General features: G+C 36.0%; 3 protein-coding genes across 4 annotated transcripts; 2 read left to right on the forward strand and 1 right to left on the reverse strand.

Moving 5' to 3' along the window:
• Positions 1–368: 368 nt before the first annotated feature.
• fam32a (family with sequence similarity 32 member A) lies at positions 369–2,135 on the reverse strand. Its single transcript, XM_051094948.1, has 4 exons — positions 1,821–2,135; positions 1,536–1,674; positions 1,188–1,241; positions 369–721 (listed from the first exon to the last, which is right to left on the reverse strand). The coding sequence occupies exons 1-4, from the start codon at positions 1,886–1,888 to the stop codon at positions 653–655; spliced, it is 330 nt and encodes a 109-aa protein (XP_050950905.1). The 5' UTR covers positions 1,889–2,135; the 3' UTR covers positions 369–652.
• Positions 2,136–2,187: 52 nt separating this feature from the next.
• mrpl54 (mitochondrial ribosomal protein L54) lies at positions 2,188–4,605 on the forward strand. Its single transcript, XM_051094947.1, has 3 exons — positions 2,188–2,372; positions 2,579–2,735; positions 4,380–4,605. The coding sequence occupies exons 1-3, from the start codon at positions 2,252–2,254 to the stop codon at positions 4,510–4,512; spliced, it is 411 nt and encodes a 136-aa protein (XP_050950904.1). The 5' UTR covers positions 2,188–2,251; the 3' UTR covers positions 4,513–4,605.
• A 500-nt stretch (positions 4,606–5,105) lies between these two features.
• malt2 (MALT paracaspase 2) lies at positions 5,106–14,117 on the forward strand. 2 transcript variants are annotated; one of them, XM_051094945.1, is made up of 18 exons: positions 5,106–5,236; positions 5,319–5,403; positions 6,474–6,628; positions 6,723–6,889; positions 7,032–7,162; positions 7,241–7,391; positions 7,471–7,658; positions 7,744–7,840; positions 7,953–7,997; positions 8,300–8,341; positions 8,590–8,793; positions 9,626–9,803; positions 9,884–9,958; positions 10,220–10,347; positions 10,484–10,633; positions 10,722–10,879; positions 11,074–11,211; positions 13,464–14,117. In XM_051094945.1, exons 3-18 carry the CDS (start codon positions 6,492–6,494, stop codon positions 13,893–13,895), a joined length of 2,421 nt encoding a protein of 806 aa, XP_050950902.1. In that variant the 5' UTR covers positions 5,106–5,236; positions 5,319–5,403; positions 6,474–6,491; the 3' UTR covers positions 13,896–14,117. The 2 variants fall into 2 exon arrangements, with proteins under 2 accessions (XP_050950902.1, XP_050950901.1); XM_051094944.1 differs by having other exon boundaries at positions 5,143–5,403.
• Positions 14,118–19,718: the final 5,601 nt, after the last annotated feature.

Raw genomic sequence — 19,718 nt, forward strand, 5'->3', positions numbered from 1 at the left:
GATGAACAAATGTCTTACAGGTTTGCAATGAAATGAGGGTGAATAATTTATGACAGAATTTTTGGGTGAACTATCCCTTTAAAAAAAATTCAAAAACATCCAAGACTTCAGGTGATCAGCAAGATGGGCAAAGAGAGAATCTAAACAATTCTTGAACTGTTTTAGGGGCAAATAAATCTGAGTGTCAAAGACACATTATGTTTCCAATGTATTGAGCCCAGAGGAAGCCTATAAAACAAGTTACTCTTAAATTAACATCACCATCTGCGGTTATGGAGTTATATTTCAACACATGTTTTTGGGACCACTATAACCATTCAGAAATCTTAAAGAAATACTACATGTAAGAAGTAAAACACTTAGACGGATTATTTGGTGGTCAAGCTTTACTACAAACAAAACCCAATCAAAATTTTAAATAGACAGCTGAACCAAAGGTTACAAAATATAATGATCACTACAGGCAAACATTTTAAAAATCAAAATTGCAATATACAATCATTTTAATACATCCCAAAGGGAAAATGAAAATCAAGAAAGAAAAAAAAAAAATCACTTTAAGCTTCGTTGCAATGTAAGTAAGAAGCATGTATGGTAACATCATGGCAGCTGATTTTGCTCTGAAAGCAGCCAGTCGAAAATCCATCGATATTTATTTCGTCCAGCTGACTTTGGGAATGTCGTAATGCTCTGTCAGTGTGTCCAGGTGTCTGTTGAAATCCTATAACACACAAAAAAGATGTTACTCACACACAAACATACTACCTAATATGTGACCCTGGACCACAAAACCAGTCTTAAGACACTGGGGAATATTTGTAGCAATAGCCAAAAATACATTGATTTTCATTTTATGCCAAAAATCATTATATATTAAGTAAAGGTCATGTGCCATGAAGATATTTAGTAAAATTGTTACTGTACATATATCAAAACTTGATTTTTGATTAGTAATATGCATTAAGAACATAATTTGGATGACTTAAGGCGATTTTCTCAATATTTAGATTTTTTTGCACCCTCAGATTCAGGTTTTCACATAGTTGTATCTTGGCCAAATATTGTTCTATCATACATCAATGGAAAGCGTATTTATTCCACTTTGAATCTCAATTTGAGAAAATGGTTTTGTGGTCCAGGGTCACAAATATGAATATCAAAATTAGCAGTAACAGACTTAACCTTACCTCAACTCTTCTCTTGTGTGTTTTGGAGGCCTTCTTTAAAATCCTTTCCATTTGCTATTAAAAAGTTACAAAGTGAGATGTTATTTTACAACCCAGTAGAAGTCAAACCGCAATTTCAGTCAGAGAAAAAGACTCAAGTTACGTAAATTACGTAATTTCATTACTCAGTATTTGAAACAACACTTTCGAAAGAAACTACTTAAATAATGATCGTGCCTTAAATGGCAACTGAATATCAACTATATTCATATTCATATTCATATTCATATATATTCAACTATTATTATTATATATATATATATATATATATATATATAAATACATAGTATAATATATAATGTGTCATACCCTTTTCTCTTGTATTTTGTCGAATGCCATCTGTGCTGGTGTTCTTTTATCAACATAAACTTTCTTCGTCTCTTCTTCATTTTCAGTGCTCAAAACCTGCTCCTCTAAACGCTTCCTTTCCTTGTCCTTCTTCTTTTTCCTATAAAAAACAAGAAAAAAGTAAATTATAGTCAACAACATGGTGCTAGCATAACAGCTAACGGCTGTCGTGAAGGCAATGCCAACGTTTCCCACACGACAGCTAAAAACACATGTAGGTAAGCATCAAAATAAACAAATACATACTTTTTACTCGCTAATGAGACTCCTTTTAGTTTCAAAGAGCCTTTTTGAACCGTGTTGTACTCCGACATGTTAGCTAGCTTCTCTGTATCGACCAGCTTTCGTCCAAACAGATGATGTTTATTAATTCGCCTCAGTTTTACTGCCCTCTACAGGATGAGCAGTTTAGCACAATAATGTGATTTTACTTAAGTTTCTTTTATATTTTGCACCTTCGTGATTCAAATTGCGTAACACGGTATGTTTACAAATTATTATTGCGCTGCTTGATATACAGTACTATTGCTAAGAAAGGCTTTTGAGCTAACAGGGCTACATTTTGGATCTAGATCTAGATTGGGTAAAGTGCGCATGCGTGTTGTAGTTTCACCCGGATGTACGTCTTTCGTACATGTACAGTTCAGAGAGCATGGTGGAAGGTTTGAGGAGGCACAATGGCACGTAGTGTACTTCATTGTTTTAAGAGGATAAACTTGCCTGGTCTTAATGCTTATAACGAGCTTTTTGTTAACAGTCTACAGATTCAGGCACGTGGTTATGCTAGTAAGAAACCAGGTGAGATGTGTTTTGTACGCATTTTGTATTTGTATCCATGCAATGTCAACATTACCCTGCAACTTCTGACCTTGTAGAACCAATTTTCAAAACATTACTAATTTGTGTAATATTATATATGTTATATTCATAGTTTATTGAACATTTGTACATTATAAAACATTTTAATAGCTATTTTTATAAAATGCTGTTCTTGTCTTTTTTAGTTGCCAAAGGCAAAGGTAAAGGAATGGTGAAGGAAGTTTTCAAGGGTCCAGAAGTTTGTAAGGATCCAGTGAAACTTTGCACACATGCAGTTGGAGTCAACATATTAAAGCAAGGCGAGGACCCTCTTATTAAACCCAAAGAGGAATATCCAGAATGGTATGATGGTATATTTTACTTTGTGCTGTTGTATATGTCCTTATTTATGGAAGCTTCGTCCACAGGATTAAAAAAAAAAAAAAAAACTTTTATATATATATATATATATATATATATATATATATATATATATATATATATATATAATTTTTATTTTATTTTATTTATTTATTTTTTTACAATACAGAGTTGAACAGTAAGATTTGTAATGTTTTTTTTTTAAAGAAGCACAGCAAAAAACAGAATACAATTCTGAAATATATTTACTATTATTTCTATTTAAATATATTTTAAAATGTAATTTATTCCTGATCAAGTCTAAATTTTCAGCATCATTCAGTGTCATGATCCTTTAGAAATCATTCTAATATGCTGATTTGCTGTCTAAGAAAAAAATATTATTATTGTTATTATTATTATATTATTATTACTGCTTTAAATTGATCAAAAGTGATGATAAAGACATTTATAATGTTACAGAAGAGTTCTATTTCAGATAAATGCTGTTTGTCTAAACTTTAATTCTTCAAAGAAACCTGAAAAAAAAATTCTACTGAGCTGTTTTTAACAAAATAATAAATGTTTTTTGAACAGCAAATCAGAATATTAGCATGATTTCTGAAGGATCATGTGACTGGAGTAATGCTGCGAAAATCAGCTAATCACAGGAATAAATTACATTATAAAATATATTTAAATAGAAAACAGTTATTTTAAATAGTAGAAATATTTCAGAATTTTACTGTTTTGCTGTACTTTGGATCAAATAAATGCAGGCTTGGTGAGCCAAAGAGACTTCATTAAAAAAAAATTAAAAATCTTGCTGTTCAAAAATATCTCGCAATTCAGATTTTTTTTTTATCAGAGTTTGTATCTTGCAAGTTCATGACTTGTCATTTTTACTTTTTTCCTCTGAATTATGATTTACATTTTATAATTCTGTTTTTTAGTTTTCACCACCGAATAAAAAAATGAAGAAAAAAAAAATCATTTTTATGTCAAAATGATGATTTTTTTGCCTCACAGTTGCAAATCTATGTCCTACAATTCAGACTTTTCTTCTCTCAACTGTGAAAAAAAAATCTGAATTGAGATAAAAAAGTTAGTTATTTATTTTAAAATAAATAAATAAATACATTTTTTTTTAAAAAGTATATATATATATATATATATATATATATATATATATATATATATATATAAGTATATATAACACTTTACAATAAGGTTCATTAGTTAACTACATTAGTTAACATGAACCAAGAATGAACAATACTTCTACAGCATTTATTGTCTTAGTTAATATTAATTTCAACATTTACTAATGCATTAATAAAATTACAAGTCGTGTTTGTTAACATTAGTTAATGCACTGTGAACTAACATTAACAAACAATAAACGACTGTATTTTTATTAACTAACATTAACAAAGATTTATAAATAGTGCAATAAATGTTTCGTTCATTGTTTGTTCATGTTAGTTAATACATTAACTGAAGTTAACAAATGACACCTTACTGTAAAGTGTTACCTTATTTATTTTATTTTTCCCCCCAAGGCAAAAACAATCTTCCATATTTATTGCATCTCAAATTAAGTAGAAAAATACCATGCTAGTAACTTAAGTTGTCCCTTCCCCTCAGGTTGTTTCAGTTGGACCTCGGTCCACCCAAAAAACTCAACGAGCTGGAACCAGACAGTTGGGAATACTGGAAGCTTTTAAGGAAAGAACACATTTGGAGACATAATAAACTGCATAAAGGCAAAAAGATGTAGAGTGTTTGGTCAAACTCATGCGTCTTTGAAAGCAAGACCTCGGTGAACCTTTGCTTTCCCAGCATTCACAGCGGACATTACCTGAGGCACGGATTGAGATATATTTCTCCGCTGACTGAGTGAACGTCAGATGTGGAGAAGTTTATCTTCTTTTCTGGTGTAACGAACAAATCAGCGCTGACAAAGATAAACTGTTTCATTTTTGCTGGTTGTGTTGGTTCTACTGTGTCTGAGGATCAAGTTGTATTTTTGTTGTCCTTCTTTGTCTTACTGTTAGCGCCATTGTGGTGGTGTTGTTGTTGTTCTCACTTCTGTCATATGAAAAATAAAACTGAAATGTCAAATGTCAAAAAGTGTTTTCCTCTTCATGTGTTCTTTATGAAAAACTTGGCAATGTCAAAGTGAAATTGTTAAAAGAATCTGTCAACAAAATTGTAGAAATTGTCAATCATACAAAATTACCTATCTATTTATCTGTTTGTCTATCTATCTGTATGTCTGCCCATCTCTTTCTCAGCAAGAGTGACTCGTCTACATGATGATGACTTGCTGCTATAGGTCGAGAGTAGGTGAAAGTAAAAAGGTTGTGCAGCGCGTAGTGGGAGTGCATGCAAATACATGTTAGAAAGAGGAACTACTGAGCGAAAAAGACAGAACTGCTGCGGATGTTTACCATACTGATTTGCGGAGCCTGATATGTATTAGGCGCAGTAACTGATTCAAAGTGAGTTAAACGGATATTTAGTGAGCGACTGACTGATTATTGCTAGACCAAAGTGTGTACACTGAGATTATTCTTTTTACAGTATTTGTGCTGTGGTCGTTTGACAACTTAAGTTTTACGAAGCCGGGATAAACTCACTTCCTGGAGTCTAAATTACCGTATAACAGGTAGGCTAAGTGTACTTTTGTGTGCTGTTTACCGGTTAAGTTTAAATATTTAGAACTTTACATTTTACATTTTTCGTTCTATAGAATGAATTCGATCATACATTGACCTATGGTCTAAATGCAACAATCTATCTCGAGCTTCTCTGATCATGCTGGCAATGATGTGAAACAGAACTAAAAGGTTTATTAAATTACCTCAGTGGTTGGTTATGTTAAACTTATATTTCCTAAAGCACTGACAAGTGTGTCGTATATAGAAAAATATACGGTGCACTCGGTTCCGCATTTTCATGTTACTATAGGCTGTGGTGTTCTTCTTTTTATACAGGAACAAATGTCGTGTAAAACACGTTTTAATTAGTTGTTTATGTAGTGTTTTTAGTATGATTTTTACAAAAATAATATAGGTTTGTAACAATAACAAATAAGGATTTCCGAGACGATAAAAAAATCTTTAACATATCTAGATTAAAACACGTGTTCTATGTACAGAAATGTAATTTTTTATGACATTTAAGTTTTTGAAAAACGTCAGTAGCATTGTCTACAAAATTTGGATTGAATTACTCTAAGAATGTCAAGTGTAACGTCAAGATTAAGATATATTATTATTATTATTATTTTGTAATTGATATTACTACTATTGTTTGTGATGTCACTTTAATTTGGTGGACAAAAGTTTTTTTAGGAATTTTTCTTTTTCGGGTAATTACCCCTAGACATTCCCCCATTTAAAAAAAGAACAATATTTGGCAAGAGATTTCTATTGGTTTTGTTATTTGTTATGTAATATTGGTCGAAAGACTAGATATTAATCACATCTTCCCCTTTTGTGATAGGGTTTGGGTGTTAGAGTAATAACACGATTGTTAGGAAATTCATGCTCTGTCTGGGCGTTCTGTAAACGCTTGGTTTGGGAAGTTGATTTTTGGTTTATTTTGAAAAGATCATGGAAGAAGAGAACAGAAACCTATAATGGAAATTACATTTTATTGAACAACTGAAAACTAGATCTTCAAACGTTTCTGTCTGATGACTAATGTAAATAAACCTTGTTCTTTATTTTTCAGATAATCATTTATCAAGTTATGGATGAAAAAAATTTGGGCGTAGAAACGCTGAATGAGGCGGCACTAAACAGACTTGGATACATGCTAGATAATCTTGAGTGCGGTTGGAGACAGCTGGCAAAAGCAGTGGCCGAACAGCCACAGTTTTGCTATACGTAAGTCTGTTATAGACTAAATTGTGTGAAATAATTAACCAGTATTGTGTATGGTTATGACCAGTTCACAATCACAGAATCTACTTCTTTGTAGTGAGAAAGAGCTGACTGACTGCTCACTCAAAGTGCTAAGTCCACATGGCAGTCCTGGCCGATACCTGCTTGCCCTGCTTGCAGATAGAGGGTGTACCTTGGCTTTTCTGCTTCAGTGCCTGAAGAAAATTGAGCACCGAGAGGCTGTTGGATTTCTCACTACACACGGTAGCTAAATATAACAGAAACCTGATGATCTAATGTAGAACAGGTTCACCAGTCTTCCTGTGGTGTGCCTATGTGATGTGGTAATCGAAAGGCCGAAGAGGGTGAGTCATATCATCCAGGTGTTGTTTGTGTTTTTGGGTAGTGATGGAGCAGATTGATATCATATTGCAGCCACAGAGTCAGCGGGTACCAGAGGGGAGTCCCGTAGTACTAAGCTGCAGAGCAGTCGGACCTATGGAACTCACCTACCAGTGGTTCAAAGCCAAAGATGAGGTCTGGTGTACCAAATTTGTAACTGAACCTACTGATTTGAAATGTTATCCTTAGTCTGGTTCTTTATGTTCTCGGTAGGTGCCAGGAGGCAATGGCCCAGAGCTGGTGCTGAGTCCTGTTAGTCCAGCTCAACAGGGCCACTACATCTGCCGTGTAAGTTCTGGGGACAAGTACGTCTTCTCCAACTGGGTCCATGTACGTCTAGTGAGGTCTGGAGGTGCAAGTGCAGGCATGTGAAGATTTCACTTTAAGTTAAGTCTGATATGAATCAGATTTCCTCTATCCCTGATAAATTACGTCAATTGCAGGTTCCAGTAGTAGCTACTTCCCTTCGTCAGCTAGTGGGTTGTGTATCACTCAGCAACCTAGGCCTCAGGTGTTAATTGAGGGAGACACCCTTTATCTGGAATGTGCTGCTCAGGCCAACCCGCCTCCCCAGTTCCAGTGGTATCTTAACAAACAGCCAATCCCGAACTGTACTAGAAGCTTCCTAAAGGTACTCATGAAAGTCTCACAGTTAAATGTGTAGAACAGATCATTCAAATTTACTTACTTGGCCATCTGTATGGGCTTGTCAACAGATTCCATGCATAACCACAGCGGATAGAGGTATATATACTTGCAAGGTTTACAACCTCTATCATGAAGCGTTGAGTGATCAGGTTCAAGTAAACATTGGTAAGGCGCTTGAGACAAAATTATCCATAACTGTTCACTTACATATGTATAATCCATAATTGTTCCCTTAAATGTGAAATAAATTGGTATAACATGGCCTGTATTCACACAGGTCCTGGTTCCTTTTCTGAAGTTTCATGGGAAATGGCTAAAGTAGGTAAGCATCTGTTTAAATGTACCATTTTAACAAATCAGCCCAGTCCCAAATGGCACCCTAAGTCTTTCTCTGAGTCTGCACTTTCGTGATGTAATGCCGCTTTGACTGTTGGGTAGAAGTCTGCAGAAGTGCGAATCGAGGGTGCATACTGGCCGCAAAGGGGGTGCTCACGAGCACCCATTTGAATGCTTAAATGACAAATGTAATTCCGCAAGACCGAAAGTGCACGCAGAGTGTGCCATTTGGGACGGTGCCATCTGTTGATGCTTTCTTGTCACTCACATGCACCTTACATTTTACAGCTACTTCTGTTGCGGGTCCAAGGCAAATGGTTGATTGCTGTGGTAAGTGATAAGCCAAACTCGGTCCTGAAGGGTCACTGTCCTGCAGTGTTTAGCTCCAACCCTAATTAAATACACTTGAACCAGCTATTCAAGGTCTTACTAGACACACTAGAAACTTCCAGGCAGGTGTGTTGAGTTGGAGCTAAACTCTCTAGGACCGAGTTTGGACAGCCGAAGTGTGGTGGTTACTCTTGGCATTTCTTGTAAAGTATCTGCCATGTTAATCTTGTTGCTTCACCAATTTATAGCCACTGATAAGGTAGCACTGCTTATTGGGAACATGAACTACCTGCATCACCGGCAGCTGAGAGCTCCCATGGCGGATGTCCACGAAATGACAAACCTCCTACGCCAGTTAGACTTCAAAGTCGTCTCTCTGCTAGACCTCAACTGGCAGGAGATGCATAGCGCTGTTACTGAGTTCCTGCTGCTGTTGGATCGAGGCGTTTATGGTAAGTTCCTTGTTGCATTATTTGGATTTCTCCAACTATATCAGGTATAGCCAATGTCGGTCCTGGAGTGCTGATGTCCTGCAGAGTTTAGCTCCAACCCTGAAAAAACCTCACCTTCCTGTAGGCCTAGAGTGTGTTCCAAACGGGATATATCACCCTCCGAAGGGCACTTTGGAGTAAAAACAATCATGGCTGCCACATTGAACGATCGTTCCAAACCAAAGTGCTCAAAACTGGCCACTTCGAAGGGCCCTTCGGAATTAGGGATTTTGAAGGGTACAACTGATTGATACTTCAGGCCCCCATGATCCTTTGCACAGGGAAGTTGTTTGCCATCACATCCTGCATTCCATTCGGAAGGGCTCATCCCTTTCCCTTATCCCTTCAAAGGGTTTACCCTGCGGAGTGAGAGCTTCGAAAGGATTTAGGGCTTAGGGATGAGCCCTCCCGAATGGAACGCAAGGCTAGTAATTCTGGAGACCCTGATTAGCTTGTTCAGGTGTGTTATTAGGGTTGCTGCAGGACAGCGGCACTCCAGGACCGACTTTGCCTATCCCTGAACTATAGAAAATTAGGCCAGTTACTAAGTCAGGGGTGGCCAACATCGGTCCTGAAGAGCCAAAGTTCTGCAGAGTTTTGCTCCAACCTTAATTAAAACTTTGACTAAATACCTAGGCCTTGATTACCTTGTTCAGGTTTGTTTGATTTGGATTGGAGCTGATCTATGCAGGATTGTCATTGACATTGGCCATCCCCGTATGAAGTCCTACACATCCTGATTGTTTTTTAGTAAATACATTTGGATCATTTCATCCATGTCCACCATTTCAAGGTCTGTTGTACTTTGCTGGTCATGGCTACGAAAACTATGGGAACAGTTTCATGGTACCCATCGATGCTCCAGCCTCTTACACCTTCAAGCAGTGCCTCTGGGTGCAGGATGTATTACAACGCATGCAAGAGCGCCAGACGGGACTTAACGTCTTTTTACTGGACATGTGCCGGAAACGGTGAGGTTTGATTTATAAGTGTTTGTTTATCGTGCATAAAATTTTACTCGAAACTGACTGCAGTTGTGCTGTTCATACAGAAACCCAAATGACGAGATCATCCCACAACCTGGCCCCTTGAAAGTGACCGCAAACATAGTGTTTGGTTATGCAACGTAAGTCTAATGCAGGGGTGTCCAAACTCGGTCCTGGAGGGCTGGTGTCCTGCATAGTTTAGCTCCAACTTGCCTCAACACACTTGCCTGGAAGTTTCTAGTATGCTTAGTAAGACCTTGATTAGCTCATTCAGGTGTGGTCAATTATGGTTGGAGCTAAACTCTGCAGGACAAAGTTTGGACACCCCTGGTCTAATCCAGTGACCATCATTTTATTGACATCTAGAAATTGTGATTAAAATCTTCATATTCTGGTTTCAGGTGTGTTGATGCCGAAGCATTCGAAGTAAATAAAGACGATCTCTCTAATGGAATCTTCATGAGCTTCCTGAAGAAAAGACTGATGGAGCCAGAGAAAGTCACGGTCATACTTGACAAAGTAGCAGAAGGTTTGGGGTTAAAAATGTTCAAATCATTGTTGGTATCAACAAAAATGTTACAAATGTCTACGTCATAGGCTTCTATCAAAACATTTACAACACCAAGTGTGATCAGACAGTTTTACAGAGTCAGTGTCCATTGCAGACATGGGAAGGTGTGAAATCACCCGTGGTCGACAGGCTCTAGAGCTGCGAAGTAATCTCTCGGAGCGCCGTGCCTTGACGGACAGCATTCAGGCTCCAGCATGCCAAGTCACAGCATCAACACGAAATTTACAGTGGGCCATTGCACATGGTTTGACCTGTTTATAATAAAACCCCTTTTGCAAAGTTCTTTGGCTGTAGATTAAACATCATAATGATTTTTGTGTAAATTGTTCCAGTTATTCCAGAAAGCCGCTGTCTTCAGTTCGAATGTGGCGTCAAGGTACAGCTAGGTTTTGCTGCAGAGTTCTCCAACATCATGATTATCTACACTCGGATATTGGAGACTCCTAAAGACATTTTATCCTGCTCTGCTCAGCTCTCTGACTTTACAGAGGTAAACTGACTTTCTTGATCTGAATAGTCCTGAGAAAATATAACATAAAGATACATCATTAATTGCTGTGCCATGAGTGAAATACATTGCCTTTTCATGGCCTGCTTTGACTTGGTGTATCTTCAGTTGATTGTTTAACACATACCCAAAGATGCATTCTTCTGTAGTCAGTTTTGACAATGATATAATTTCAGGGTCCTGAAGTAGACCTGAAGCACAGTAATCAGGAGAGTCTTCGTGAGGCTGGCAGCTTACTACTGTCTATGGATGATCTACTGCCTCTTGAACAGCCTCGTCTCTTCACTCGTATTAGTGCCCTGCAAAGGCTCAAGGTATTGTGTGTGTACAATATACAGGGGTTGGTTAAAATAAGGGAAAGTCTGGGAAATGAGCAATAATTCTTTATTAAAGGAGAAGTTCATTTCCATAATGAAAATTTCCTGATAATGTACTCACCCTGATGTAATCCAAGATGTTTGTCTTTCTTCAGTCAAAAAGAAATTAAGGTTGTTGAGGAAAACATTTCAGGATTTTTCTCCATATAGTGGACTTAAATGGTGGCCAACGGGTTGGAAGTTTCAATGCAGCTTCAAGGGGCTCTACACAATCCCATCCGAGGAATGGAAGGGTCTTATCTAATGAAATGATAAGCACGAATGCTTGTCTTGCACTTGCATTATGTAAACATGCACACGTGACGTAGGCAAAAGTGTTTACAAAGCAAACGTGCAAAGAAAGTCAAACACCCTTTATAAAAAAGGTAAAACAACAATGTTGGACAATTTTTAAGTTTTTTTGAAATTTTAACTCTACCCTACCTCTTTCAACCGAAGTACACAGACAAAGAACTAACCAGACCTGACTTTTCCAATATGATTACATTGAAGAGCTAGTGCAAGACAAGTATTCATCGTTAAAAAGTATATACATTTTTTACTTTTTTTAAAGAAAATAGCTGATCGTTAGATAAGACACTTATTCATCAGCTAGAATCATGTAGAGCCATTTGAAGCTGCATTGAAACTGTAATTTGGACCTTCAACCCGCTGGCCACCACTGAAGTCCACTATATGGAGAAATTTCCTGGAATGTTTTCCTCAAAAAATGTAATTTCTTTGCGACTGAAGAACGAAAAACATAAACATCTTGGATGACATGGTGGTGAGTAAATTATCAAATAATGTTCATTCTGAAAGTCCATTTCCAAAACAAAGGTTTACAAATAATGTACTCACCCCCTTGTCATCCAAGATGTTCATGTCTTTCTTTCTTCAGTCGTAAAGAAATTGTTTATTGAGGAAAACATTTCAGGATTGTTCTCCATATAATGGACTGCTATGGTGCCCCGATTTTGAATTTCCAAAATTCAAATGCAGCTTCAAACGATCCCAAATGGGGTTGTAAACGATCCCAGCCGAGGAAGAAGGGTATTATCTAGCGAAACGATCTGTTATTTTCAGTAAAAGAATACAATTTATATACTTTTAATGTCAAACTCTCGTCTTGACTTACTCTGCCTTTTTTTCGGTTCATGACAGTTAGGGTATGTCGAAAAACTCCCTATATCGCTGTTTTACCTTTTTTGTTAAGGGTGTTTGATCTTCATTGCATGTTCACTTTGCAAAGACTGGGTCGGTACTTCTACAGAGATGTAGGATGATTTTAAGATGATTTTTGAAGTTGAGGGAAAAATACGACAGAGTTTTTTTTTGACATACCCTAACTGTCTTGAGCCAGAATACACAGAGTTCAGGGAGAGCAAGACAAGACGAGCGTTTGAGATTAAAAAGATTACTTAAATTTTATTTTATTTTTTTATGAAAATAACCGATCGTTTCACTAAATAAGACCCTTCATCCTCAGCTGGACTCGTTTACAACCGCATTTGGGATCATTTAAAGCCGCATTTAAACTGCATTTTGGAAGTTCAAAATCGGGGCACCACAGCAGTCCATTATATGGAGAAAAATGCTGAAATGTTTTCCTCAAAAAACATAATTTCTTTACGACTGAAAAAAGAAAAACACGAACATCGTGGATGACAAGGTGTTTTAACATCCTTTGCCTTTAATAGAGCTTCCAAACTTCTTAGAATAGATTCATCAACTTCTGAATAGTTAGAATGTCAGTAGAATGTCATCTATCAGCCAACTGTTTCAGAGAAGCTTAAGGCGGCAATCTGCTTCTCACCTTTCTCTCCAAACTGTCAACAGTGGTTTATTAATATTCAAGTCAGGTGATTTTCAGGTGATTTGTCTAGCCAGGGCAGATGTTGAAGTTCTTGTTGCTCCAGCTGTCCAGGTTTAAGATCACGACACCATCTTTTTCACATTGTTATTGGTACTGGTGTCTGTGATTAAAATCTTAGCAATTGCAGCTCATGTTGGCTTCTGTGATTTGTCTTTTTTGGAACTCTGACAAGTCGCCCATTTTGCAACTAACAATACCGGTATACTGTTTTACAAACTAGATAATGTGGAAAATGAAAATGAAATGCAAATTTTGTCCAATCCCTGTAGTATATACAAAGTATGACTTAGATAGTATGTATGTGGTAAGGCATATCTTGTTTTTCCCCTCGCAGAAAGAGCTCTCGTTTACTGTTTGTCTACACTACAAGTATACTAATCTGGATGAAGAGCTCTTGGAAGAGCAAAGGGTCAGTGTAGGCAAACCTTTAGTGTCAAAACTCAACCTCCACGAGCCACGACTGTCTCACATCTCCTCCTCTGAACCACAAATGTCCAGTATATTGGAGTCTTCATCCTTCAGTGAAAGCTTCAGAACTAGCCTGCCCGACTTAACCTCTTCCTCCATCGGATCTACATCTACATCCTGGTCCTACCATGAGGGACCCATGGAATCACCCACATTTTCTAGCTTGAAGAATGAACCAGAGGAAACCACATGTTATGAGTTCCTTGAATCTGAAGAACCTCTGGCCATCAAGAGTTTGCCTAGCGCCTCTTCTCAGGAACTCCCGTTTAAATTTAGCAACTTACCACATTCCCTTTAGCAGGAAAGTGTTCAAAGCTGTGCATCTTGTATGTTACAGTATGCTACAGTGTGATTTTGTGGTATTTACCCTGCCTCCCATATGGTACAGAAGCCTGTGAATGTAATGTAATTGAGAAAGTTGGTGTACTCTTACAGCTTACAGTATCATAGTTTTGATCAATTTGCCAGTGCATTAAATTATCCTATTTTGTATTTGTTTGGTTTTTCATTAAACTACACCTCAAATGATTTTGTCTGTGGTAATGATTAAAATTTATCTATCGCCTGGATGCTAAAAGAACATAGCCTACATATCTAGCAGAGGCATTTCCTCCGAGGAGGCAAAGGAGGCAGTGCCTCCTCAAAATATTTGATGAGAAAAAAATTGTAGTACAAAAATAAAACAATGCCAATATTACAACATATAACAGTAAAAAGTGAATCACTCATTACTCTAAAGAAATACTGTCCAAAAGCAACACCAGCAGGTGCAGTTACAGGGGGAATCTGAGTCTCTCGCCTCTCCTGAGTTTTAACAGAACCCCTAAACAGGGTTGCCAGGTTTTCACAACAAACCCGCACAACTGCTACTCAAAACTAGCTCTAAGGGGCTAAATATAAAGTTATCGTTTTAACCCGCAGACATGAAAAACAACCCACTGCAACAGTGTTAAAGTAGCCCAACTCAATGGGAAAACCGCAGGATTGGCAACACTGCCCCTAAGGCCTGTGGTGAGTTTGGTGGGGGGTAATTGAGAATGAATGGGGAAACGTTACGTGAGAGGAGGCAATGCCTCCACTGTGATATGATTGGATATGACTGGTTATGTTCGGCTGTGATTGGTTCATGTGATAAATCTCGCCTGTTCGTGTTCGCGAATAAGTCTGAATGAACAATATGATGGCGTTAATAGGAAGACTAATTTAAAAAGTTATTAAACAACTCACACACTTAGATATAACCACTTTGCTACGTCAAAATAAGACCTAAATGGCATGAAAACATGATCTGTGGAAGTTTTAGCGAGTAATCAGCTTAGTGAAATTTACAGTAAATCTGCATGTGATTAATGTTTAGCAAGCTTTGATAACTGAAAATCCAAAAAATTAAAAAATAGTTAAAAATTAACTATTAAAACGAACAGCTGAACATAAGTTCACCAATAAAATACACTGTTTAAATTGCTACTGCCTTGAGTTATTATTTTGGATTAAATGTAAAATGCTTAAAAACACTAATTTGATTTATACTTGGCTTTATTGATTACACTGTTAATGTAAAGTGTTTTTTTAACCAAGATAATGTGACTGGGACATACATTTACATTTGATTTAAAAAAAAAAAAAAAAAAAAAAAAAAAAAAAAAAAAAAAAACTTTGAGGACTTTGCTGCCTCATTTCAGAGCACCACTGCAGACACACCACTGATTTCTAGCAATAAATTTGACTGATAAATAAATTACTAGCAAATCCCCAACAGTTCCTATGCTCCTGACAAACCAAACTTGAATGATATGAGCAATTTGAATATTTACTTCTCTGAATGTCTTTAAATTACTAAAATATATTAATTAACATTAAAAAACGCAATGTGTAATTATAATCTACTACTCTGAATGTCAAAGACCAAGTTTTAAACACTAAAAGATGTAAGATGTAAAATAATGTAATTTCTGGAAAGGAAAGCAAAATATTGTGTCAGGTTCCTGCACTCATCAAAACGTTCTTAATATTATTATCACATCTGCTTATGTCAAATCTTATTAACCCTCTGGGCCTCTTCGTTTAGGTGTCACACTTGGCTCCTTCACGGTCAAAAGTGACCGAAGCCTTAAATGTAACTTTTTGTTTTTTCAGGAAAATCATTGTAAAATGTTTTTGTACAATAATATTTTTTGATTATTATTTAGAATTTTGAGGGATTTTGAGGATTTAATGACAATATGCAATATTTATAAGATTTTAATGATCTATTTTTTCCCATTAGAATTAATATAATTTATATAATATTTATATTATTAAATTTTTTTTAAATAAATGCAACATTTCACACAGTGAACACTTTTAAAATCCATCTTTTTTTTAAATTGAGAATTGTGCCATTTGGTGTCATTAAAAAATAAAAACTTGTGTAATGTCATGTAAGCTCCTGTATAGCTCCCTATATACATATATACAGAGGCTTTTGGATTACCATTGTTTTTTTTGTTTTGTTTTGTTTTGTTTTGTTTTACATATTTTATTAGGTTTTGCTTTTAGATATACATTTAGACATTCTAAAAGACAACTTTCTGTCAAAGTTTAGATATTTTGGTTAGATAAATATCAGGTTGCAATTCAAATCAAACATTAAAATACAAGAAAATTGCTCTCCCCATCTCACATATTCTCAAAATTTGCTTGTGTGTGTTTGTGAGAGAGACTCTTTTGTATTTTTCCATTTATTCATTTTATTTCACTCTGCTGCATTTTTATCAGCTGGTGTGGGTGTCTATTTTGCACTCTTGATATTTTAGAGTGTCACCCCTTGATTGCTGTGCACTTTTTTTCGCACAGCGGCTGATTTGTAGTTTGTACCACCAAAAGATTCTCTGAGTTTTTGTTTTTGTTTGTTTGTTTGTTTGTATTTCCCATTTTTGACCGCGAAGGAGCCAAGTGTGACTTTTTTTGTGACCCTTTAACATATCCAAATCATGTCCATGTTTTGTGGATGTTTTGTGTGTTTACAATTGAACAAAAGTCACCAAGTGTCATCTCATTCCGATGAAGCTACGATTTTTAAAATGTCAAAATATATATATTTTTTCGGTCAAAAATAACCAAAGAGGCCCAGGGGGTTAATAACTTACGAAACAGGCTTCTTTCTATATATATATTCTATTTCCATTCTCACCTGTAATGTAGTTTATCCACAAAAACACTCTTGGAAAGTTCCCGCGCTTTTACTTTTTTTTTTTTTTTTATTTCTTGCACACATAACCAGATACAGATCAACACAATAATGGATGACAATATAATAAAATAAAACAGGAAGACAACAAAGGCAAAACAACAACAACAACAAAAAAGATAATAATAAGAGTAACAGAGGTCGCATCTCCGATTACACATTCATCAAATCAGTACAGATTTTCACAAATTTGACACTTTTTTTGTTGTTAATGTTTTTAAGTGTTAAAATTAGGTAGTCGAGGTCACAAAGAAAATTATGTAATTTGGGTAATGTTGAAGAAAATTTACACTTATGAATATAAGATTTTGCCAGTAAAATAAATACATTTCCTATATATTCTATGTCATGTTTACAATGAGAGAAATAACAGAATACATCGCACATAGTGAAATCAATGTTTAAATCGGATTTTGAAGCAAGGAATTTTGACAAATCAATCCAAAATTCTTTAAGAAGTGGGCATTTGAAAAAAAGATGATCAATTGACTCAGTATTGAAATTATAAAAATTGCAGTTCAAGTGAGCATTACTAAACTTGGAAGTAATCTCATTAGTGGGATATATATTATGCAAAATTTTTTAATGTAATTCTTTAACTTTGTTGGGTACACAAAATGTATAAGGTAAGAGCCATGCTTTTTTCCAGTTAATATTATCTATTAAAGAATTCCAAAAAAAAAAAAATTCCCCTCGGTGTAACTCTTTTGTTTGACTGAAACATATTTCTTATATTTTTGTTACTACATCTTGGGTCGTAAATATTTTTGCCATCAACCAAAAACTTCTGCTCACTTTTTACAATTTTTTCAAATGATAAGTGGCATTTCATTAGGTGAACAAGACCATTTGGTATAGCTTTCACCACTTTAAGGAATTCCTTATGAACAACAGGGAAATTGTATTTACACATGAAATCACCATAAGAATAAACATTCCCTTGTGGATCTAGCATATCACACAGATAATTGATACCTTTTTCATGCCAATTTTTGAAAAAAATCGACTTGTTCTTTACTAAAATGCTTTAGTTGTTCCAAAGCTTCACTTTATGCGGGGAGAAATTGTGAAAAAACAAAGTTTCCATGCCAAAAGTGCCTGTTCATGGAATTTAGAGAGTTTAGAAGGGGAGAAATTACAAGTTAACAAAAATTTAAGACCTCCCAGATTTCTATACATATTGTGTGGGATAAAATACCAAATAGAGTCTGGTAAATTGACACAATTCTTTACCCAATTTACTTTGAAAGTATAATTAACATCAAAAAAATCAAGCATGTCAAAACCTCCATCAGCTTTTTTACCACAGAGAACTTTCAAATGTTTTTTTTTTTATATATATATATATATATATATTTTTAATTGAACTTTAACGAAAACAACTACATACAAATACAACCATATATTTTACATACAAGAGCACATATATCCTTACATGTCAGGGGTATAAAAGAATACAATAAATTAATAAAAGTAAAATAAAAAAATAAATAAAACATAAAATGAATAATAAGAATAATAATAATAATACAAAAGAAAGGCTTTTTATATAAATAACTTGTACTTATTAAACAGCTGTATAGTATTTTTTGCTTTTAAATTTTTACTTTTTTCTATTGTCTCCAAATATATTGTAATATCAACTTTAAATTGTTCAAAATTTGGTAATTTATCATTCCATTTGGCTTTATGAATATAGTAACGGGCAACTATAATAATCAAATCAAGGATAAATATAAAACTCTTATCACCTGCAAGTGAAAAACATTTTAGCATAATATCAACTTCTACAAGATCCACAGAAATCATAGCTTTTTGTTGTATATAATTATTCAGTTCTTTCCAAAATATTTGTGACTTAGGACATTCCCAAAATAAGTGATTAAGAGTTTCAGGGGAAACTTTACAAAAAACACAGGTGTCTTCAATGTTCACCCTAAAAACGCTGCACCACAAGTGATTTAACAGGGTAAACGCGATGGAAAATTTTATATGAAACTTCTTTCACTTTATTTGTGATACAACACTTATGAGGTGTCATCCAAATGTTATTCCAATCAAAATGTTTTTAAATAAAGAATTCCAATGAGTAGTAACAGCAAGTGCACCTTTAGATCGAAGCAGAGAACGCAAAAAAATATATATATTGCATTCAGAATTTATAAAATCCTTGCCCCGCAATTTAACACAAGAAGTAAATTCTTCCACTGATTGTAAGGAATAACTATTGCCTTCTAATAGTCTCAAAATTTCTATGGGGATTGCATGTAAAACCAACAGATTGTCACGGAGGCTGGACGAGAAATGCGAGGTTCGAGACAAGTCCCCTTGTAGCGTGACGGAAAACTCAAACGCGGATATGCACGAGTGAGCAGGTAAATCACGCAGTTGTTCTGAGAACGCTCCGATAAGGAGTAGAGATTTCCACCAAGAAATCCGCGTTCTCACACGCACACAGACAGGTAGATAAGCGCTCCGAAGAGCAGAGGGATTACTCACGTGAGTTGGTTTGAAGATGGGACCTGACGTGGAGTCGAGCATGAACTCAATGTCTGGTGCAAAACAACACCTGCTTCCTGCTTAAATACCTGCGTGAAGTTACTTCCGGGTCCTCGTGACCTCACGTGATCTGGTACGTGTGACAGTACCTCCCCCTCCAGGACCGGCACCTGACGGTCCCGGAACGGAGGATACCCGACGACGGTAGTCCTGGATGAGAGTGGGGTCCAGGATGAACCGCCCGGGAACCCAAGACCGCTCCTCCGGACCGTAGCCTTCCCAATTGACGAGGTATTGGGTGCCACGGCCACGGGTTCGCGAGTCAAGGATCTGCCGGACGGTGTAGGCAGGACCACCGTCGATGATCCGGACCGGGGGAGCAGTGACCTGGGG

The sequence above is a fragment of the Labeo rohita genome, chromosome 22 (genome assembly GCF_022985175.1).
Source record: "Labeo rohita strain BAU-BD-2019 chromosome 22, IGBB_LRoh.1.0, whole genome shotgun sequence".
NCBI classification, from domain to species: domain Eukaryota; kingdom Metazoa; phylum Chordata; class Actinopteri; order Cypriniformes; family Cyprinidae; genus Labeo; species Labeo rohita.